This window comes from Etheostoma spectabile, unplaced genomic scaffold, assembly GCF_008692095.1.
Source record: "Etheostoma spectabile isolate EspeVRDwgs_2016 unplaced genomic scaffold, UIUC_Espe_1.0 scaffold00005828, whole genome shotgun sequence".
Classification (NCBI taxonomy): domain Eukaryota; kingdom Metazoa; phylum Chordata; class Actinopteri; order Perciformes; family Percidae; genus Etheostoma; species Etheostoma spectabile.
This window is the reverse complement of record NW_022603304.1, coordinates 15,120-38,795: the sequence shown is the minus strand read 5'-3', so window position 1 is coordinate 38,795 and position 23,676 is coordinate 15,120. Positions and strand designations below refer to the sequence as shown.

The following is a 23,676-nucleotide window of genomic DNA, read 5'->3' as shown; positions in this document are numbered from 1 at the left end:
GGCTCACATGTTAGCAGACAGCTGTTATATTAAATTAGATGTTATGTTATATATTAGTTCCACATCCAGCAGAAACAGCATGGTGTCTAATATAAGTGTAATTTAATATTATAAAATATATAAATATAACGTGCAGACTTCATTGTCTGAATGTGTCTTGGATAATAATATTGAGACTAGAAGCTGGAGAGATGGCAGTTCTCATCCTGGGCACTGCCAAGGTGCTCTTGAGCAAGGCATCGAACCCCCCCCCCACACTTTGACATCTCTCCATTAGTGCATGTATAGGTCCTTAGCATGTGTGTGTATTTGTGTATTTCAGTGTGTAGTGTGTAAATTGTAATTTCCCCATAGGGGATCAATGAGTGTAAAGTGTAATTAAAAGCAGTTTAATACTGTAAATAAATATCATTCAGTGATTTTTTTCTTTTTTCTTTTAGCAAACACGCAAAACCACCGATATGGTCCTTGAATAAATGAATCCTAGTGAATCTCTATGTATGGTGAAGGGTATGTGGGGGGGGGGGGGGTTTTTTATTTCAAAGACCAAGGGAACTTTATCAGGATGCATAGTATCCTGATCCATGAAATAACTGGCCTTTAATAATTAAAACATAGGGGGGTGTATACTTATGCCCCTGTATTTTAACATAGGGGGGTGTATACTTATGCCCCTGTATTTTAACATAGGGGGGTGTATACTTATGCCCCAGTATTTTAACATAGGGGGGTGTATACTTATGCCCCCTGTATTTTAACATAGGGGGGGTGTATACTTATGCCCCCTGTACTTTAACATAGGGGGGTGTATACTTATGCCCCTGTATTTTAACATAGGGGGGTGTATACTTATGTCCCTGTATTTTAACATAGGGGGGTGTATACTTATGCCCCTGTAGTTTAACATAGGGGGTGTATACTTATGCCTGTATTTTAACATAGGGGGGTAAACTTATGCCCCTGTATTTTAACATAGGGGGGTGTATACTTATGCCCCTGTATTTTAACATAGGGGGGTGTATACTTATGCCCCTGTATTTTAACATAGGGGGGTGTATACTTATGCCCCTGTATTTTAACATAGGGGGTGTATACTTATGCCCCTGTATTTTAACATAGGGGGGTGTATACTCATGCCCCTGTATTTTAACATAGGGGGGTGTAGACTTATGCCCCTGTATTTTAACATAGGGGGGTGTATACTTATGCCCCTGTATTTTAACATAGGGGGGTGTACACTTATGCCCCTGTATTTTAAAGTAAGAATTAATTTTATTTATTTATTTACAAAATATTGTTCATTCACAAAGAAAATTGGTGTTCTTAAACGTTGGATTTTTGCTTTTTTTTAATTAAGGCATTAAGATCTATTTACAAAAGATGATTTTTTTTTATTATTATTCCTCTTTGTTGGAAGCATTGGTATGTAAACCTATGAGCCTCACTGTGTACTGAGCTTTATCTCGATTGAAGAATCTTTGGACCTGATATGCTGATATTTTCTGAATTATGCTCAAAAATGAAACCCCTGGAGAAACAGTCAAATCCTCAGAAGAAAATTAACTTTTAATTTCAGACAAAAACCACATTGCACAGATCACAGCTTCCATCCAACAATGACACAGTTGCTCAAAACACTTCAGCGAGGGCTTTTTTTTTATTTTTTATCCCTATTATGCTTCCTTTCTGCAGAGTCTGGTCACCGGCTCTGTCCCCCAATCACGTCCAGAAATCCTCTTAAAGGTGCACTACACCGCTCATGATCTCAGCTTCCTTTTATGTTTTTTTAATTCAACCCAAACAATCAAAATGCCTATGATGCATGTAAAATAAGTCCACGTCTTCCTAAAAATCGTTTTCAGCATAGACCAACATTTTAAAGAGACATCTGTAAAAATGTCTGATTTTTAACTCTTTCTCAAACTCGTCTTTTGCCTGAAATAAAATGACTAAACTAAAATGTCGGCGGACTCGTGATCGAAGCAGCTGCTTTGGTTGCAATTTAATACAATTAACCCTCATGTTGTCCTCATGTTGTCCTCATGTTGTCCCCATGTCGCCCTAATGTTGTCTTCATATTGTCCTCATGTTGTCCTCATGTTGTCCCCATGTCGCCCTCATGTTGTCCTCATGTTGTCCCCATGTTGTCCCCATGTTGCCTTCATGTTGTCCCCATGTTGTCCCCATGTTGTCCCCATGTCGCCCTCATGTTGCCCTCATGTTGCCCTCATGTTGTCCCCATGTTACCCTCATGTTGTCCTCATGTTGCCCTCATGTTGTCTTCATGTTGTCTTCATGTTGCCCTCATGTCGCCCTCATGTTGTCTTCATGTTGTCTTCATGTTGTCCCCATGTTGCCCTTATGTTGTCTTCATGTTGTCTTAATGTTGTCCCCATGTCGCCCTCATGTTGTCCCCATGTTGTCCTCATGTCACCCTCATGTTGTCCTCATGTTGCCCTCATGTCGTCCCCATGTTGTCCTCATGTTGTCCTCATGTTGTCCTCATGTTGTCCTTTATCAATGTTCTTTTTAATTCCCCAAAATAACATGATTGATTCCAACGCTCTTTGCCAAGTACAAATCTAAAGTTAATAAGGTTGTGTTACGAAGTGTTGAAAACAAACAAAGTGACAAACGTTGATAAAAAGCATCAATGAAAGTGTTGATTTTCAATTTTGACGGGAAGACAACACGAGGGTTAATTTCTTTCTCAGGCATCAAACTTTGTGCATCATAAACAGTCGGAAAGGCAAAATGTATTAAGGCTCTAAAACTAACCTGCAGTAAGCTTACTTAAAAATACACGTATACTCTGAAGAAGTCATTTTATCATTCGAGCAGGTAAAAACCACTACAGACGACCAGCTCAGCGGTCGGGCATTTATTGAAGTAAGTTCATGATTTAATGCATTTATCAAGCTGGCACATGTAAGGCTACGCGCATGTTCATATTTCTGTAAATGCTGAATCAAAAGAGTAAATTCATCTCAACATTTAAAGGAGGGGTATTTTCCTGTGTCACAGTTCTCGCTAATTTCTTTAAATATCTCATACTTTCTCTAAGATGTTAACACAACGGGCTGTTTTGAGTTTTTCAACACACACTGCACGCAAAAAATACCTGATCCGATGAAGTTATTACGATTAATCCTGACAGGAACATGACTGTCTGAACCATATTTCATGGACATCCATGCAAACCACAAACGCCAAACTCATGGAAGAGTTAGGGGAAACTTTGGGGATTATGTTGGTGTTTTTGCAGTGTGATAACAGCGCTCTCGTTGACCTTTTACCTCCTTAAACACTCAACCACCAACGACCACAACAGTCCACAAATGAAAGGGAGTCAATGGTTAATATATCATTGAAATGTTCTATGTGACGGAGTACCCCTCCTTTAAATCTTGCAGTTATAAACACACTGAGTGTCTGATTGGGTGTGTGTGGACTCTTGGTCTCTAACTGCGACTGACTGACTGACTAGAGCCTACTGCTGTGGGGGGGCGGTGGTGGATTGTGTAGGATCCTCCCAGGTGAAGTCGCCCGGTTTATATTGAGGCTCGGGCATGAACAACCGGCCAAAGGGCATGTCACAGAAGTCGGGGCGCAGCAGGTACCCGGAGAAGGTGCTGCTGCTGCCGCTGTCGGTGTAAAGGCCGTTGGTGAGGTCGTTCTTCACCTGCAGCCACACCCGGTCAAACGCTGTCAGGGTCAGGACGATGGTCTGGCTGGTGCTGGAGCGGCTGTACGCTTCTGTGTTTTTGACTACAGGGTTGAAGTTGACGAACAGGCCCACCGTGAGGGGCTTGGTGGAAACTGCCAGGTTAAAGGTGAAGACGTAGGTGCCGTTGACGGGGGCCATGTACATGCCCATGATCGGGTTGAAGTGCCCCTGCTGGTTGGTGATGACGACGGGGAAGGGAACCGGCCAGTCTGGAGCGGGAAACGACTCGTTGACAGCTGCGGAGAATGCGGATTGGATGGCCGGGGAGCAGGGCCCAGGTGGCCCCATCATCCCCATGTTGCCTTCGTTGCCTTTGGGTCCAACGGGACCCTGGATACCCATTGCACCGGTGTCCCCTTTGTCCCCCTTTGTCCCGCTTGTTCCTGGACTCCCATTAGTGCCGTTCACCCCATCTTTGCACATACACAACCCTCTCTCACCTTGATCACCCTTTGTTCCGTTTTTGCCGGGTTCACCGGGTTTACCCATGTCACCCTTATCGCCCATAAGACCTTTGAGTCCCATAGGCCCCTGGACCCCAGGCAGGCCACGGGCTCCGGCCGGTCCAGGTACGCCTTGTAGACCTGGTGGACCCTGGACACTCTGGCAGGTGGCAGGGCATGTGCCGGTTTCTCCCTGGGGGCCTTGTGAGCCTGGGGGGCCTTCCGATCCTTGGTCCCCTTTTTCTCCTGGAGACACAATATTTGCATTAAATTTATAGACAAAACATGTTTACGGTGAAGTGACGAAGCTTTCTCTTTATCAGTTTGAGCTCTGCTACGCTGTAAACAGCAGACGTAAACATACGTGTTTTCACGAGAAGAAAGCGACGGTTAAGTTTAGGAAACATGACACACGGGACGCCATCCCTGGTCTCCTGGGTGATTGTCCTGTGTTTTGCCCATCCACCCCCCCCCCCCCCCCGACAAACCTCCCTACACAGATTTTCAACCTTTCATACTACCCGCTACGGCGTCAGTTCACACTATGAGGTAACGTAAGTCAATGGAGGCCAGAAGGCGTTGATGTACATGCTAAAAACTGAGTATGCGTCTTGATAACACGGTATTGGCGTGTTGTTCATACGCCGTCTCATGACATCCGTCTGCTTTTCCAACCGTCAACTTTGGTTTCTTTCAGCCAAGCTTAACCTCTGTGTTGGCTTCCTGTCGACTCTTTGGTTTTTCTGGGTCAGAATTTCAAAAGTGTTCACTTTTTCGACGTTTTGGCCGTATTTATCGACACTTTTGTCGCTTTTCCCGATGCCTTTGTTACTTTTTTTGACGAATTTGTCAATTTTGTTTGTCCAATACTTGTGAGTCCGAGACAAGTCCGAGTCCATAGAAAAACGGTCTTGAGTCCGGACTTGAGTCCAAGACCGGACTCGAGTTCTACAGCTCTGCTAGACAATGTCGACAATATCATATCTTTTTTATTTCTGAAACCGTGATGTGGTCTTGGTGATCGTGGTGTTAATGTAACGCTAACAACCTTTTACACAGAGTGAGCTTTTAATGTAGAGGGATCATAGCGAACCTTTGAAGCCTCGCTCGCCCTTTGTCCCGGTGAAGCCCTGAGGGCCCGTCTGCCCCATCTGCCCCATGTCCCCCTTCTCACCTGCAACGACAAACACACAAACCATTACAATAGAAATGAAAAAGCAGCGTGAGGTAAGACACACTAAGTCAATGGTTTATTGAAAAGCAACCATTCCTTGGTCCTTGGTCACCAGACGCCTCCCGATACGATATCATCACAATACTTTTTATTTTTTATTTAACCAGGAAGTCCCTTGAGATTGAAATCTCTTTTCCGAGGGAGACCTGGCCGAGACGGCACACCGGTTACAATTTAAATAAAAAAAATAGAAAAACAGCCAAATCACACACAGTGGAAAGGAACCGGTCACATGTGGCAGTAGCATTTACTTTTTATTTAACAGCGCCTTTCTAAACACTCAAGGTCGCTTTACAGACAATAAAAGACAGATACAGGGAACAGAAGAGTATAGACAGTTATGAAAAACAAATGACAAGAACAGTGTATTTACAAATAAGCGAGCTGGAACAGGTGGGTTTTTGGGCGATGTGAAGGAGTTCAGATACGTATGGAGGAGCAAGGTCATGGATGGCTTTTGAAAGTATGCAGAAAGATTTTAAATTGCATTCTGAATTGAACTGGAAGCCAATGGAGCTGCTGATTGTTGCCCAACAATACCCAGAGATGAAACTGATGTCCATCTGGAACATCTATCATCACTGATCGGGGTTTTGATCCCCAGGATTGGACATTATTAAGGGATGTGACCGTTGTGATTGCAAGCTACTCTGCAGATGTGCAGCCCCAAACTGCAACAACAAGGCAAGAGGTTGTGTTGCGTTTGTTGTCGTCCCCAGTGGAGTGACGGAGAGTGCCTTTTTGTGTAACTCACCCTTTATCCCCTGACGGCCTGTGAATCCCGGTCGACCCTGGAACCCCGTCATCCCTCTTGGCCCAGGACTCCCAGGAAAACCTGATCAAGGATTACAGTCAGCTATTGCTTCATTTACAGTCCTCACCTTTTCCTGCAGAGACCACTGGTTCTGTTGTCCTGGCATTTTGAACTGGTTTTACAATGAAGGAGAGGAAAACCCCCATTTCCTAAAATACTGCACAGTGGACCCTCGCTATATCGCGGTTCAGCTTCCGCGGTCTCGCTGCTTCACGGATTTTTGCCCAGAAGAAAAAAAGAGCGACAACAACTACCGATAACTATGTTCTTCTCTGGAAAAAACACACCGGCACCGCGGGATTTAGAAGAAAAACACGCTCCAGAGCGGAGTCAGGATCAGAGACCGTTGATATTAACACAGTCTATGGTCCGGATGCAGCGGCTCAGTCAGGAGAGAAATACACGGGAGCCACTATTTTGTATTTTTTTTCATAATAATTTTTCATTTTCTCCCGTTCTAATCCAATGACTCCGCAATTTGAAGCCTTCAGTTCGTATTGATGATTAAAATTATTATTTTAGAGTAGTTATTTGTAAAAAAACGTTTGTACAGTACTTTTATTTGTTAAACCAATGCTCGGGCCTGTAAAAAGGTTTTTGTCAGGTTCATAACACTTTACCTTACTAAATAATGACGGTCAAGCAAGAAAACGAGACTCAGACGGCAAATGAGCAGTTAATTGACAGTTGCAAAAGGGAAGCCACCACCAGAGCAGCCTTTCCGCAGCGCAGCTCTAGTGGAAACTTCAACAATTTCTCTGCAGCTCTGTCCCTTTATTCAAACACACACAGAAGATTCACAGGTGTTGATGTAAGGAGGGGTCTAATGCCTACGCCAGAGACCCTGGGCTGGCATGTACCTCGGATCTAAGGCTCTTGTTATCTCCTGTGATATGCAACAGCGGGACATTTATTGCCTTTTGTTTAGGCGGCAGCGACTGAAGAAACACAGACACGGCTTGAAAGAAACCTGGTATTGTTAAATGTACATATAATGAAAGTTATACTAAGTAGGAAAGTTATACTAATTAAGAAACAGCTACAAAGAAATAAGCAATAAAAGACTTTATAAAAATGAATTCTCTATCATTTTTGTTCTTTGGTTTCAATGTGTTACGGAGTATTTCATCGTATCATAATTGTAAAAAAATGACTAGGTTAATACTTCACGGGTTTCGCCCATTGCGGGTTCTTCTTGGAACGTGACCCCCGTGATAAACCAGGGTTCACTGTGCACGTGTGGACTAGGCCTCAGAAAACTCAAGTCTAGTTCCCTTCAAACAAGTTTAATCATTTATGGCAAGACAGGTCATCCAAACACAAGGTTTATTCTTTCTAGAAGGGATTTTTCTCCGTTAAAGCACTGTTTTGGTTATGCATTATCAATAATAAGTATTAAATCAGAGAAGCCATCACAAAAAATCCGTATGATATCTGAATGTAACAGGCATTGAAATGCAGTCTTATTTTTTCTTTTTACCAGACGTGTAATTTAAACTGATCCACCAACCTGGAGGACCCCGGTCTCCGCTGTCTCCTTTGGGGCCCCCGGTGCCCTTACAGAAGGAACAGATGCAGAATAAAGGGATCTGGTCGATGGGCGGCGGAACCGGTTGGTTCATCAGCATGTCGCAGATTGCCATGTTAGGCATGGGGGGCATCAACGGGTCAATGGGGCCTAATGCCCGCAGGTCAGTCATGTTGCCACCGGGTGGCCAAGGTTGCCCGGGGGGCATCGGCATCGGCATCTGAATGCTGCGGGTGGCAGGCAACCACGGGGCACCCATCTCCTCAGACGACTCACTCGAACCAGAGGACTCCTTGTCTTCTAAGCTGCGGTTCCACAGGTGGGTGTTGGGGTCCTTCTCCCTGGAGACCCTGGTGGAGGTGTTGGTGTTGGTTGGAAGCAGCATGGCGGAGCAGAGGGGGGACAGGACGAGGAGTCCCAGCAGCCTGGACAACATCTGGAGGAAGAGGAGGAGGAGGAGGAGGAGGAGGAGGAGGAGGAGGAGGATGAGGGGAGCCCAGAGGACGAAGGTAGGAAGGTAGGTAAGAAGGTAGGAAGGTAGGAAGGTAGGGAGGAAGGTAGGAAAGAAGATAGATAGATATTGATCCCAATAAAATTGGAAATGATGGTGTTGCAGCAGCAAAATCAGTCACACAGCACAGAATATAAATATATGTGTAAATATATAATGTATAAATTGTGTACTTCAGGACTGTGTGTAATATGTACATTTTAATTGTAATTTCCCCCCGTGTGACTAATAAAGGATACATTATTATCATTAAATTAAATACTAGGCTACAATATGCATACATACAATATACAAGAAATAATAATAGGATGAAATACAACAACAAATATTAATAATTAATATACACTACACATATCTGTATGTATGTATATGTGTGTATGTATGTGTTGGGAATACAAAAATGTGCCACTGCTTAATAGTACAATTGGTAAGATGATAATTACACATGGAAAAATGTTTACACATCATTCAGTCGAGTGTTAATTCTGCATTTTTAGCTTAATTTGCCTTAACCGAACAGCTGAAAGGAGTCGGTGGTCTCTGGTTCGATCGGTTCGTTTGTTTGTTAGTTCCGAACTCTATTAAAACACCAAAGTAACGTAATAACACAGTCCAACTAACCGACAGAGGCAGCACATGTTCTACAAGTTAAAATGTCTGTTTTTGTCAAAGGAGCCTGGCGGCTTGGAAGAGAGAAGAGACAACGGCTTCAGTTCCTCATCTAACTTCTCAAAATCTGAACTGTCCCTTTAAAGCGTATCCGTATATTTCATTTTCATACAGATGGGAATTTGCCTGCAACTTCTCTGAATTCTGTAATTTTTATATCTTCAAGACAACGAAATTTAAGATCTAAAATACTTATAGTATGTGGTCCTTATATTTAAAAAGCTACCGTCATGAAATAACGTTTTATAAACTTTTCACAACGTTTATTTTCCGCTCTTTTTTTCTGGATTTTACTTAAGAAGAAAGTGCTGCCTTAACCCTCATGTCGTCGAATCTGACATGTTTCCAACTTTTTGGGTTTTTTTACATCAGAAATATGGGAGGTTGAAAATGTCGAACAATGCGACAAAACATTGGGGGGGGGGAAAGTTTAAAAAATATTGGAAAAAGTGACAACAGAAACATTGGAAGTAAGCGTCAAAAATGTTGGAAAAAACTGCTAAAATGTCAAAAAAGTGACAAAACGTCCATAAAAGGGACAAAGACATTGGGGGGGGGGGGGGGGGGGGGGGGGGGGGGTAACGATAAAAATGTTGAAAAAACAAAACAAAAAAGGTACTACTTTTTTTTTTTTTGAAAAGCAAAAAAAACATTAAGATAAGAGAGTTTTTTTCAATTTTTATGTTGAGGGAAAGACACAAAAGGGGTTGAGAAGAAGAAGAAGAAGAACAAAGCTCAGATACGTATCAAGTACACCTGAACTGCTGCCAGAACTTAAAAATAAAGGAAAACATTATATAATAAAATAAATAAAACTGCGAGAGACTCACCGCTCCGTCCGAGTAGCGCAGCGTCCGAGTAGCGAAGGATCGGTGAGAAGATGAGCCGGATCGGAGGCTGCGATCCATTTATAAACCTCGCAACAACAATGGGTCTTTATGCTCGGTGTTACCTGGCAGACAAAGACTTGGGGGGGGGGGGGGGCGGGGACAGGGACAGGGGACAGGGACGGGGGGGGGGGACAGGGGACAGGGACGGGGGGTGTTGTTGTCCCGCTGAGGAAGAACTGCTGCGACGTGACATCCTTCTCATGAAACAGCAGAATCACACCATAGAGACAGAAAGAGGAGACACCCTGTCTGTCTTATCTCTCCATCGTCCTCCACCCTCCCTTGTCTCTCTGTGTCCTTTAAAACAACAACAAGCTTTCTCTCTTCTTTCATCTTTGCCTTTCACTCTTCTTCTTTATTTCCTTATTTATCGAGTTCCTTCGCTTGATTTGATAAAGGTGTGGCGCCGAAACTGTGGATTATGTTTTTAACCATAACTATTATTGCTTTTTCTGACATTTTTGTCACTTTTTCACTGTTGTCGGTGCTTTTCTTGATGTTTTTTTCCAAAGTTATTTGATGTTTATAACGTTGACATTTTCAGCTGATTTCGAAGGGACATTTTTTTTGATGAAAAAACTGAAAATTTGGGTCAAATCCCGAGGACAACATGTCCCGGTCTTGTTTCCCCTGCAGAGTTTTGTCCTTGTCTTGGAAAGAAAAAGCAATTAAACCATCAGAGACAAGAAAACATATGTTTTATTATATATGTCTTTTCATATGTTTTATTATATATGTCTTTTCATATGTTTTATTATATATGTCTTTTCATATGTTTTATTATATATGTCTTTTCATATGTTTTATTAACCCTCCTGGTGTCCTTGGGTCAAATTTACCCATTTTTAAAATGTTTCTATATCAGAAAAGTGGGTTTCTTTCAACAAAAATGAAAATAAAAAACAAAATAAAGAAACGTGGATGGTTATGATAGATGATCAGATCACTGGTCTTGTTGAATTTGGGTGTTTTATTTCATTGTTCTGGCATTTGAGAAAGAAAAAAAAAAAATTAAAAGTGACGACAAACGTCAAACAAGGCGCAGGAAAAAATCCAAACAAAAGCTCAAAAACATCAAATGAAGAAAAGTGACAAAAACATTTTTCTTTGAAAAATGCAATGGAATATTTGGGCTATTTATGCAATTTTAAGCGATGAAACAGCAGGAACTTGCAAAACGGCCGCTCTCGTGTCAAGTCAACGCAACATTTTTCAACTTTCTGCTTGACATATTTGTGGATTTTTTTGCAACGCAAAAATGCGGCGACGATGAAAATCACGCGAGCCCCGCGCGCGCGTTTTATTCTGCGCGGAAATCTGCAATTTATGCGACGGAAGTGCAGCTCATTTGAAAAAAAAATGCAGATTATGCGATCGCGTAATCTCATGATCTGGAGCGACTGACGCTGAGAAAAGAAAGAATGATGGACGGACTGTGCCTTTAACTCTGTTAGCTCCTACGTATTAACCCGTTTGCGCCGGACGCTTCGCGACGACACATCACATCCACCGCCGGTTGCTGCGTTGCGCAACTCTGACCCTCCTGCCGGCCGCTGCGTGGCGCAGCGTTTTGTCTTCGTCGGTCTTCTCGTGACGCGTGCAGCAGAGAACGCACCAACGTCATTGGTTCAGATACACAGGAGGCGGGTCTTGTGGGCTATTTAAAGCCACGTGACCACCCAAAATGCACCGTAGTTTGCTGAGAATCCCGTCAATCAACCAGACATATGTGCGCGTTTGTTTATGAATTTTTGAGAGACGAGCGAGAAAATGGCGACGACGGAGGAGGAGTTAGACAGCGAGGGCGGGGACGTTGAGGTGGAAGATAGGGAGGAGTTTGGGAGGGAGGACGTCTTCATCATCATCTTCATCCTAATCTACCACTTCCTCCGTCGGAGCCGTTTTCTCGCTCGTCTCTCAAAAATTCATAAACAAACGCGCACGTATGTCTGGTTGATTGACGGGATTCTCAGCAAACTACGGTACATTTTGGGTGGTCACGTGGCTTTAAATAGCCCACAAGACCCGCCTCCTGTGTATCTGAACCAATGACGTTAGTGCGTTCTCTGCTGCACGCGTCACGAGAAGACCGACGAATACAAAACGCTGCGCCACGCAGCGGCCGGCAGGAGGGTCAGAGTTACGCAACGCAGCAACCGGCGGTGGATGTGTCGTCGCGAAGCATCCGGCACAAACGGGTTAATAAGTAAAAAATGCAAAAACCCTCAAATATAATGAGCTTTATGGATTAAATTATTAACATAACCAATCAAACACAACAGTAGTGAAGGCCTAAATACTTTCCTCTTCCTCCATCTCTCTCTTCAGTTGTGATGGAACTGTATTTTTTGAGGAACTACTGGGCGTTTAACCCTTGTGTCTCATGCTCTCCATCGGGCAGGTTTTGGGAAGACCACGCCCTCCCTCGGTCCCTTTCCGAAACGATCTAACCCCCCCCCCCCCCCCCCCCCCCCCATCGCAGAGTCGCCCGAGGAATCAGAGACATCTCCTTTCAGCTTTTTATTCTGAAAAATCAAAAAACCCAAATGGACACAAAGGTAAACCGAGCCGAGGGAACGAGGCCGAGACACAAAGGAAGACAAGGAGATGAATGGATACCCTGATAAGTGGCCTGGTTTCCACAGGTGTTCACACCTGTATCCGTTCACACTCAACAACACAACATGCATTCCTGGGGGGGGGGGGGGCCGGGGTTAGATGAGGATCCGCCGCACTCCAGGAAACAGGAATATACCGTAGATGTCGTGTTTTTAGAGGGTTATGAGACACATTAAGAGGCAAATGAAAATGAAAATTTGAGATTTTGACGGTTCTGCTCGGTTACTTTTATCTGAGATTCAGATTATTTTAATAATTAATTTTAACAGTCAATCCGATCCATGTAGATTAAATAAGTAGATACATAACGACAAGTGTTCAGATTAGAGGGCTATAGTCTCTCATAGCCAGACCTTCCTCTACAGCGCTGTGGAGGAGGGTTCTCACAGCATTCTGGTGTGTGGGTTGTGGTGTGTGGTGTGTGTGTGTGTGTGTGGTGTGTGTGTGATTATGTGCGTTGTGTGTTTGTTGTGGCTGTGTTTGTGTGTGAGTGTGTCTGTCTGTCGGTGTGTGTGTGTGTAAGTGTGTGTGGGTTGTGTGTGTGGTGAAGTGTGTGTGGGTGGTGGTGTGTGTGTGTGTGGTGTGGTGCGCGTGCGATGTGTGTGTTTGTGTGTGTGTGTGCGTGCGTGTGTGTGTTTGTGTGTGAGTGTGTTTGTGTCTCTCTGTCTATTTGTCTGTGTGGCGGAGGCGCGTGTGTGTGTGTGTGCATGAGTGCGTGAGTGTGTGTTTGTTGTGTTGTGTGTGTGTGTGTCTCTGTGTGTGTGTGTGTGTGTGTGTGTGTGTGTGTTATGTGGTGTGTGTGTGTGGCTGTGGTTTGGTGTGAGTGTGTCTGTCTGTCTGTCCGTGTGTGTGTGTGTGTAAGTGTGTGTGGGGTGGTGTGTGTGTGTGTGTTGTGTGTTGTGTGTGGTGCGCGTGCGTGCGTGTGTGTTTGTGTGTGTCTGTCTGTCCGTGTGTGTGTGGTGCGTGCGGTGTGTGTTTGTTGTGTGCATGTGTGTGTGTGTCTCTCGTCTATTTGTCTGTGTCCGCGCGCGTGTGTGTGTGTGCATGCGTGCGTGCGTGTGTGTTTGTTGTGTTTGTGTGGTGGTCTCGTGTGTGTGTGGTGTGTGTTTGGTGGTGTGTGTGTGTGGGGTTTTGTATAGTGTGTGTGTGTGTGTTGGTGTGTGGGTGTTGTGGTTGTGTGTGTGTGTGTGGTGTATGGGTGTGTGTGTGTGTGGTGTGTGTGTGTGTGTGTGTGTGTGTGTGTGTGTGTGTGTGTGGGTGTCTCGTTGTGTGTGTGTGTGGTGTGTGGTCTCTGTGTGTGTGTGTGTGTGTGTGTGTTCCAGCAGCAGACTGTGGACTCTCAGTAAACACACCGTGTAGTCATTAACACACAGAACCGGAGCGAACCATCGTCTCGTCCGTCGTCTCCATTCTTCACACGTAAGTCCAACAACCCTCCTCGCCGTCTGAAATCCACTCGCTTTCTCTGGTGTCTCGGTTGCCATGGCGCCTGCAGGACGTCGTCTCGGCTCCTGCTCAGGCCGCGGGGGGGTCAAAGGTCACCGAGGTTAAAGCGGGGACCGTCGCCTGCTGCCTGCTCCAGAGCCTGAAAACGATCAATATCGCATTAATGTTTCACTGAAGCCGAGTGTTTGTGACTTTAAACAAGAACTAAATGTCCTCACGATGTCTTTGTCTTCCTGTCTCGTCCACACAGCTCGTCTTCTTCACCCTCGTCTTCTTCACCCTCTTCGGTCGGGTGAGTCCCGCCGACCATCGTTAAGATGACGAATATTAATATTTGTGTCAGTGTTTAAGGCCGAGAGGCTAATTAGAGACTCTGAGGTGATTGGTTGTGTGTCTGTCTCGTCTGCAGTGTGACGGAGGACATGTCAGCCTCGTCCTCCTCTGTGTGTCCGTCCTCGCCGCGTTGGGGTCGGCGTCCGGCTCAGTCGTTAAGGTAGGGGTGTGTGTGTGTGTGTGTGTGTGGGGGGGGGGGGGGGGGGGGGGGGGTTATATGTGGTGTGTGGTGTGTGTGTGTGGTGTGTGGTGTTTGGGCCTGTTGTGTGTATGTCCTGTGTGTGTGTGTGTGTGTGTGATGCCTGTTGTATGATTGTGTGTGTATGTGGTGTATCTGTGTGTGTGTGTGTGTGGTGGTGTGTGCGTGTGGGTGTGTCTCTTTGTGTGTGGTGTGTCTCTGTGTGTGTGTCTGTGGGTGTGTGTATTCCTTGTGTGTGTGTGTGTGTCTCTGTGTGTGTGGGTGTTGTGTGTGTGTGTGTGGTGTTGGTGTGTGTTTGTGTAGGTGGTTAGGTGTATGTGTATGTCCTGTCTGTGTGTGGGTGTGGTGTGTGTGTGTGTTGTGTGTGTGTGGTGTGTGGGTGTCTGTGTGTGTGTGTGTGTGTGTCTGTGTGTGTGTGTATATGTCTGTGTGTGTGGTGTGGGTGTGTTGTGTGTGTGTGTGGTGTGTGTGTGTGTGTGGTGTTATGTCTGTGTGTGTGTTGGTTGTGTGTGTGTGTGTGTGTGTATATGTCTGTGTGTGTGTGTGTGTGTGTGTGTGTGTGTGTCTAACACTGACCCGGTCAGATCAGAACGCTGATCCAGACACTATTTACATTTATCAAACTTTTCATAAAAACAAAATGCAGTTTGAGCCTAAAAAATAAAACATCAAGTTATGAGACTCTGCTGTGACACTGACACATTAAATTCCAGTTTCAGAATCATGAAAAATAAATTAGACAGCAGCAGACTCAATTCAAAGAAGCTTCATAAGCATGACCATAGTGACATACAGTATTCTCAAAAGCGTCTCTTTGTCCCCCCTGGTCTCTTTGTCCCCTGGTCTGTCCCCCAGTGTTCTCGGAGGCCCCGCGGGCCCACATGCTGCTCCGGTCCCGCCGGGCCAACTCCTTCCTGGAGGAGCTGAAGCCTCCGTCCGTGGAGCGCGAGTGCGTGGAGGAGCGGTGCAACTTCGAAGAAGCACGAGAGATTTTCCAAACTAGGGAAGCGACGGTGAGTCTGTTCGTCTTTCAACCAAAAGGGAATTCTCCTTTTTTGGGTTTGAGCTAAAGTCTCCTCTCATTCACAACAACATGATTATTACAAATTATGAACAAATATTTAAATATTTCACATCATTGCGTACCAATTTTTCAGAGCAACCAGCAACTCATGTTGTCGTTGGGACGAGTTTCATCGCTGACGTTGTGTTTTTGTGTGTTAACAGCTGGAGTTCTGGACGGTGTACACCGGTGAGTCATTGGGTCCTGGTCTTACAGGGAGGTGTGTTCAGGTGCATTCTGGGCGTGCTGGTCTTACAGGGAGGTGTGTTCAGGTGCATTCTGGGCGTGCTGGTCTTACAGGGAGGTGTGTTCAGGTGCATTCTGGGCGTACTGGGCTTACAGGGAGGTGTGTTCAGGTGCATTCTGGGCGTACTGGGCTTACAGGGAGGTGTGTTCAGGTGCATTCTGGGTTTGCTGGTCTTACAGGGAGGGTGTTCAGGTGCATTCTGGGGGTGCTGGGTCTTACAGGGAGGTGTGTTCAGGTGCATTCTGGGTTTGCTGGTCTTACAGGGAGGTGTGTTCAGGTGCATTCTTGGTGTGCTGGTCTTACAGGAAGGTGTGTTCAGGTGCATTTTGGGCATGCTAGTCTTACAGGAAGGTGTGTCAGGTGCATTATGGGCCTGCTGGTCTTACAGGGAGGTGTGTTCAGGTGCATTCTGGGCATGCTGGTCTTACAGGGAGGTGTGTTCAGGTGCATTCTGGGCGTGCTGGTCTTACAGGGAGGTGTGTTCAGGCGCATTCTGGGCGTGCTGGTCTTACAGGGAGGTGTGTTCAGGTGCATTCTGGGCGTGCTGGTCTTACAGGGAGGTGTGTTCAGGTGCATTCTGGGCGTGCTGGTCTTACAGGGAGGTGTGTTCAGGTGCATTCTGGGCGTGCTGGTCTTACAGGGGGGGGTGTTCAGGTGCATTCTGGGCGTGCTGGTCTTACAGGGAGGTGTGTTCAGGTGCATTCTGGGCGTTCTGGTCTTACAGGGAGGTGTGTTCAGGTGCAGGTGGTTTCTCCCGCGTGGACAGGTTGCTCCCTGACCGGCCGCCTGCAAGGTATTTTGGGAAATGTATTCATGTCGCTGTGCCTGTGTTTCAGATGGGAACCAGTGTAACTCCAACATGTGTGTCCACGGATCCTGCGTGGACCTGTTCCAGGGCTACGCCTGCCGCTGTAACCCCGGATACGAAGGCAAATACTGCAACCTGCGTGGGTGATAGATTTTCACTTTCATAAACATAGACAAATGTGATAATCCATGTTCCAGGGTCCATTTACCCCAAAACGAACACGCCAACGAAGCATTTTATCTCCTAACTCTCGAGGTATAAAGTCATGCGAATGTGTCCACATTTTAAGGAAACACATGCTAACACGTTATAATAATAGCACATGAATTATCATTACTTCATGCATGAAAAAGCATGAATTAACTCCATGTAGGCATGACAGTTAATGTCATGAACTATCAGTAATGTGGCATGATTAACAGTGTCTCATTAATGACTTGATGCAGGAATAACAAGTTAAATAATGCATCAGATACGGTATTTGAATCATCACGAGTTCTGATTATTAATAATCTTTATGTCTTCTTCAGAGGTAAATACGTCGTTAATGTGACCAGCCTAAGAAACGTAATTTTTCATTGTGTTGCAATTTTAACTTCTTCGTTAATTCATGTTTGTGAGCCCCACAAATAAAATGAAGTCAAGACATTTCTGGTGTTCACACACTTCGAAGTTAGTAAAAAGTCAAATTCATGAATTGGGTGATCATTGGCATGATTATTAATTATTATTCGGAGATTACTGTAAGTAACTGCCTCATGTTGTTGTACATTTTGCGTTAATTGTAGTGGCCTGTATATCATGTTGCCAACCCACTACTTTAATTCTTAATGCATTTAATTTTGTGCCACTTTTAAGCTTAAATATCTTATTCATCAATGTCACAGATGAACCAGATGAGCACTTTATTTAAAGGGCCACACACACAATGTAGTAATTAAGAAGTAATGTTAGTATTAATCATGGCACATTACTGATAGTTCATGAAGTGACTACATTAATCAATTTATGCTTTTTCATGCACAGAGTCATGATAATTCACGTACTATTATTATTATTAAGTGTTACCAAAGAAATCAAAGAAAAGTCAAAGTCCAATTCCTTGCTTTTATCCTCACTTTTTTGGCCCTTTAAGGCCCTGAACACCACACTTATGTCTTTTCCACCAAGGCTAACCAGGTGCTGGTTCTGGTTCTGGTTCTGGTGCCACCTCGGTGCTGGTTCTACTCGCCAGGACTACATACCGATACTTTTGCTCCTGGCTTTACAAATTCCCCCTGGAATTCAAAGACGGGCCTTGACGGCTCTTCGTGGACCGCTATGGACCGAGGACACGTTCAGGAAGAAAGGGAATTATCTCGCATGATTTAACGTTTATTATAATCTTTTGCTGCGTCAAGCGAAACACCGTTAGGGTGAACGGACGTCCCGGTTTGACCGGGGGCGGTCCCAATTTTTCAGACAAAAAGCCGATCGGGACCCGCTCCCAGCACCTGACGTACCCGGTTCTTATCTCTAGACCAGCGCTACGTTGGTGCTGAGTTAGAACCCGTGTTCCGGGCCCATGCAGAACCAGGTTTATTTGTGTGGAAAAGCAAAGAACCGATTCGATATTTGGCACTGACTCCGAACCAGCACCAGAACTGCCTCGGTGGAAAAGACATATCAGGTGTTTATAGTTAATGTGTCTGACGGGACCTTTCCCAGGGCTGTGTGTGACATCTTCCTGAGTCCACTGTTAGTGTTGCTGCATGTGTTGTGGCGGGACAAATCCTTATTGGTAGAAAGAATTGTGTGAAACAAATGTGCGACTGTGACTGTCTGTTCAGCTCAATTGGCGACTAACTGCTCGCTGGACAACGGCGGCTGCGACCACGAGTGTCGGGACGGCGAGGACGGCCTGACGAGGATCTGCAGCTGCGTCAGCGGATACAAACTGCTCGACGACGCCATGAGATGTGCCCCGAAAGGTGAGATAATGTGCCCCGAAAGGTGAGCTAGTGTGCCCCGAAAGGTGAGCTAGTGTGCCCCGAAAGGTGAGCTAATGTGCCCCGAAAGGTGAGCTAACGTGCCCCAAAAGGTGGGCTAATGTCCCCGAAAGGTGAGAAGATGTGCCCCGAAAGGTGAGCTAACGTGCCCCAAAAGGTGGGCTAATGTCCCCCGAAAGGTGAGAAGATGTGCCCCGAAAGGTGAGCTAATGTGCCCCAAAAGATGACCTAATGTGCCCCGAAAGGTGAGCTAATGTGCCTCGAAAGGTGAACTAATGTGCCCCCAAAGGTGAGCTAATGTGCTCCAAAAGGTGAGCTAGTGTACCCCAAAAGGTGAGCTAATGTGCCCCGAAAGGTGAGCAATTGTGCCTCGAAAGGTGAACTAATGTGCCCCCAAAGGTGAGCTAGTGTGCCCCGAAAGGTGAGAAGATGTGCCCCGAAAGGTGAGCTAATGTGCCCCGAAAGGTGAGCTAATGTGCTCCAAAAGGTGAGCTAATGTGCTCCAAAAGGTGAGCTAGTGTACCCCAAAAGGTGAGCTAATGTGCCCCGAAAGGTGAGCAATTGTGCCTCGAAAGGTGAACTAATGTGCCCCCAAAGGTGAGCTAGTGTGCCCCGAAAGGTGAGAAGATGTGCCCCGAAAGGTGAGCTAATGTGCCCCGAAAGGTGAGCTAATGTGCTCCAAAAGGTGAGCTAATGTGCTCCAAAAGGTGAGCTAGTGTACCCCAAAAGGTGAGCTAATGTGCCCCGAAAGGTAGCTAATGTGCCCCAAAAGGCGTAGATGTGTGTGAGCGTGTATCTGATGATGTCTGTCTCTGTGTCTCTCTCCCTCTCTTTCTGTCTCTCTCTCTGTTTGTCTGTCTTTATCTGTCCCTGTGTCTCTCTCTCTCTCTATGTCTCTGTCTGTCTCTCTCTTTATGTCTCTGTCTGTCTGTCTTTATCTGTCCCTGTGTCTCTCTCTTTCTTTATGTCTCTGTCTGTCTCTCTCTCTATGTCTCTGTCTGTCTCCCCCCGGCAGGTGATTCGTCCTGTGGACAGCTGCTGATCGACAGGTCGTCATATTCCAAACCGAAGGACGGCCTGTTGCCCTGGGTGATGGGGGGGGAGGTGGGGAAGAAGGGCGAGAGTCCCTGGCAGGTAACCCCTCCCACCCCCCTGTCCCGATGAAGCCGATTGGTCGAATTTTACAGACTTATGAGCAAAAAATAAACCTTTTTTATTCATGAATATAGAGAGAAACTTTTAACCCTTGTATGGTATTCGAGTCAAATTGACCCATTTCAAATGTTTACAACAAGAAAAATGGTCCAAGTTCCATGTTTTCTACCTGAAATCAGCGTCCTTTCCTTATTTCCTGAGATAAACATGTATTCCTGACTCAGAACATTATTCTGGATATGACACTTATGTTGTTTCCATAGTGGATTTTTAACATGAATTATAACTTATGATAAAACCTCACTTCCATGTTTAATAGTGTGCTAGTAGAGACTGATGCATTCCCTAAACATAGATGTTATCTCAGCTGTTGGATATGGAGATAAAGACAATATTTGTTAATGGATTATGAAGTAAAATTTTATTTCAGAATTGTTTTTAAAACCCCAAATAAGTCCCGGGTCAGTTTGACCCGAGGGACACGAGAGGGTCAAACTGAGGTGAAGACAACACGAGGGTTTAAACTTAACTTTTTAGGGCGTTTAAAACGTTCTTATTGTAATGTAAATGCGTGTCTTTGTGTGCAGGCACTGTTGCTGAACGCCCGGGGGAAGTTCCACTGCGGGGGGGTCCTCATCCATGAGAGCTGGGTGCTGACCGCCGCCCACTGCCTCGAAAACAACCTCCGGTTCAGAGTACGACTGGGTGAGCTGACATCACTGCTCAGGACACCCTCAAACGTCCTATTAGGAGTGATATTGAGTCAAATTTGTATATAATTCATGTGACTATCATTCACAATGACTATTATTGCCCATACTTATTATTATTCTTCCGCCTGATTTTTGTCCTGCTACTAGTCCCGGAGCGTTGCCAACATGCACACACACAATACATCAAAACGTGTGTAATGATCAGTAATGGTGGGCTATGACTTTTCTAAGAGATTTGCCGCGCGGTTTTCAAGAAATCTGCAAAAAACAGCGGAAAATATTTCATAGACTTGAATTGGAAATGTTCTGGAAATCTCTCAACATCGCTCCAAACCCCCCCTCTTTGGGGCCGTGCTGTATCGCCATACTTTAACGTAGAAACATGATTAAAAGTTTTAACTGAAGACAAGACTTTGGCGTTTATTGGGCTGAATGGGCGTTCAGATATCAAGCACGGTGTCTCCCAAATCCCAGTTTACGTATCGTCCCGGTTTCAGACCGTCTCAGATTTTCCAATGTGTGTGTATGTGGTGGAATGTTGATTAAAAAAATCATCTTGGTTCTCTCTCTATAACTTGCTCCCACACCAACAATTCTAACTTGTCATGGCCAATTCATAGATCAAGACGTAGGTATTCTTGTCTAGTTTCAGCCAATGTGCTCATGTATGCAAAATGAATTGTATTTTTCGCTCAGCGACCTGTCACCAAATGACAAGAGTTCCCAATCTTCCTCCATTCACTGCCATGTTAAACATCGTCCACATTTCTGAGCAGAACACAGAACGAAGCAGTTTTTTACATCGCTGATACGCCCACATTTCTAAGTTTATATTTGATGGGTGGGTGGGTGGATAGATGGATACTTATTGATCCCAATAAAGTGAGAAATTCTAGTGTTCCAGCAGCAAAAATCTGTCACACAGCACAGAATATAAATATAAATGAAATACTAGGAAACTCTATACATGAAATAATACTAGGATAAAATACAAGAACTAATATTTGAATATATACAAGATGGAAATTCTGAAGTAAAACAAAAGATTTAAAGGCTGTTGTGTCTTCAGGCGACTACATGCGTCACAAGGACGAAGGCAGCGAGGTGACCCTGAAGGTGGAGAAGGTCTTCAAACACCCGAACTACGACAGCATGTCGGTGGACAACGACATCGCCCTGCTGCGCCTGCAGACGCCCGCCCCGCAGACCGACTACATCGTGCCCGTCTGTCTCCCGGGACAGCAGATGGCGGAGCGGGTGCTCCACCTGAACGGCACCCTCACCGTGGTGTCTGGGTGGGGCAAAGACGACCTGAACAGCACCATATACAGCTCGGCGCTCAACGTCATCAAGGTCCCGCTGGTGGACCGCAGCGTCTGCGCCCGCCAGATGTCCCACAACATCTCCGACAACGTCCTCTGCGCCGGGGTGCTGGGACAGAAGATGGACGCCTGCGAGGGGGACAGCGGCGGACCCATGGTCACCCTGTACCGGGACACGTGGTTCCTGCTCGGCCTGGTGTCCTGGGGCGAGGGCTGCGGCCGCGTGGACAAGCTAGGCGTCTACACCAAGGTGTCCAACTACAACGAGTGGATCACCAGAGTCCGTGAAGACTGGGACAGAACTCGAGGCCAGCAGGAACCGGTGCGTGTCAGAACCGCCTCCACCCACAGCGGTCGGTCCAGACCGGTAGGGATGTAACGCACTTTATAAATAAACAGATTCTGTCTCAAGACGCTTCGGTGTCCTTTGTCAACACAAAGTGTCGTTACCTTTAAGTAGAGCTGCAACTAACGAGTCCCAGAGGACAGAAGACACTAGGAAATATTCACATTTAACGAGCTGACATCTGAGAAGTCGACTCAAACCGATTATCAAAAAAATTGGCGATTAATTTAATAGTTGAGAACTGTTCAATTCATCTTTGCAGCCAACGTGACATCATGACTTTATGAAACTAACTGTGACACAGGGAAAGAGAGACAAAGAGAGAGACACACAGAGAGAGAGAAAGAAAGAGAGACAGACAGACAAAGAGAGAGAGAGAGTCAGGGACAGAGAGACAAAGAAAGAGACACAGAGAGAGAGAGACAAAGAAAGAAAGATAGAGAGACAGACAGACAGAGAGAGAGACACAGGGACAAAGAGACAAAGAGAGAGACACAGGGACAGAGAGACAAAGAGAGAGACACACACAGAGAGAAAGAAAGAGAGACAGACAGACAAAGAGAGAGAGAGAGTCAGGGACAGAGAGACAAAGAAAGAGACACAGAGAGAGAGAGACAAAGAAAGAAAGAGAGAGAGACAGACAGACAGAGAGAGAGACACAGGGACAAAGAGACAAAGAGAGAGACACAGGGACAGAGAGACAAAAAGAGAGACATAGACAGAAAGAGAAAGACACACAGGGACAAGAGAGACAAAGAGAGAGACATAGACAGAAAGAGAAAGACAGAGAGACAAGGACAGAGACAAAGAGAGAGACACAGACAGAAAGAGAAAGACAGAGAGACACAGGGACACAGAGACAAAGAGAGAGACACAGACAGAAAGAGAAAGACAGAGAGAGACACAGGGACAGAGAGACAAAGAAAGAGACAGACAGAAAGAGAAAGACAGAGAGACACAGGGTCAGATGGAGACAAAGAGGGAGACACAAAGAGAGAGAGAGACAGTAGCTATCCACAGAATAATAATCATTTAAAGACATCAGAGCCGACTTTGAGAAATCGGGATCGACATTTTTTACTTTTTTTCTCACGTTTTATCAAGAAAGAATCTGCAGATTAATCGTCAACAGAAATAATCTTTCTCAGGACACCTCCCCCCCGACAGATAAACCAATCAAAACAGAGGAAAAAGTGAAAGCTATGGTCACAGAAGACAGGTCACACAAAGGTGATAAACACACAACTTTATTTCATTTTTCAAGAATTAAAACTTGAGAACAATAACACAGCAGCAGAGTCTTAAAGGGACAGCGTCTTGTGTTCTTACGGAGGTAACGACCAATAACCAGGGCCGATATTTGGCAGATTATCTGTGTTTTATTTGCCTGATAAATGATAAAGTTAATTAAATTGAATTAAAAAGTACTACTGCACTACTTTGGCTACAGCTCTGTTAGAAGTCTACAGTCTGCAAACCAACGTTAAAACTTAAGAAAGCTACTTTTTTGGTCTGTGTTAAGTTTGAATTTATCAAATAATTGTTTAAGCATTTATATAATGAACATAGGTTACATTTAACCCGTTGCCAAATGAGTTGCTACAAAGCTAATTAAGATCAG

At 45.2% G+C, this 23,676-nt stretch overlaps 2 protein-coding genes across 2 annotated transcripts; one reads left to right on the top strand and one right to left on the bottom strand.

The window, feature by feature from the left end:
* Positions 1-2,352: 2,352 nt before the first annotated feature.
* LOC116677789 (otolin-1) lies at positions 2,353-9,943 on the bottom strand. Its single transcript, XM_032508042.1, has 5 exons — positions 9,757-9,943; positions 7,729-8,182; positions 6,159-6,239; positions 5,264-5,344; positions 2,353-4,416 (listed from the first exon to the last, which is right to left on the bottom strand). The coding sequence occupies exons 1-5, from the start codon at positions 9,832-9,834 to the stop codon at positions 3,491-3,493; spliced, it is 1,620 nt and encodes a 539-aa protein (XP_032363933.1). The 5' UTR covers positions 9,835-9,943; the 3' UTR covers positions 2,353-3,490.
* Positions 9,944-13,746: 3,803 nt separating this feature from the next.
* Positions 13,747-22,120, top strand: proca (protein C (inactivator of coagulation factors Va and VIIIa), a). Its single transcript, XM_032508051.1, has 10 exons — positions 13,747-13,854; positions 14,132-14,173; positions 14,291-14,374; positions 15,269-15,426; positions 15,641-15,665; positions 16,560-16,670; positions 18,361-18,501; positions 19,535-19,653; positions 20,262-20,379; positions 21,457-22,120. Exons 4-10 carry the CDS (start codon positions 15,295-15,297, stop codon positions 22,086-22,088), a joined length of 1,278 nt encoding a protein of 425 aa, XP_032363942.1. The 5' UTR covers positions 13,747-13,854; positions 14,132-14,173; positions 14,291-14,374; positions 15,269-15,294; the 3' UTR covers positions 22,089-22,120.
* The last annotated feature ends 1,556 nt before the right edge of the window (positions 22,121-23,676 follow it).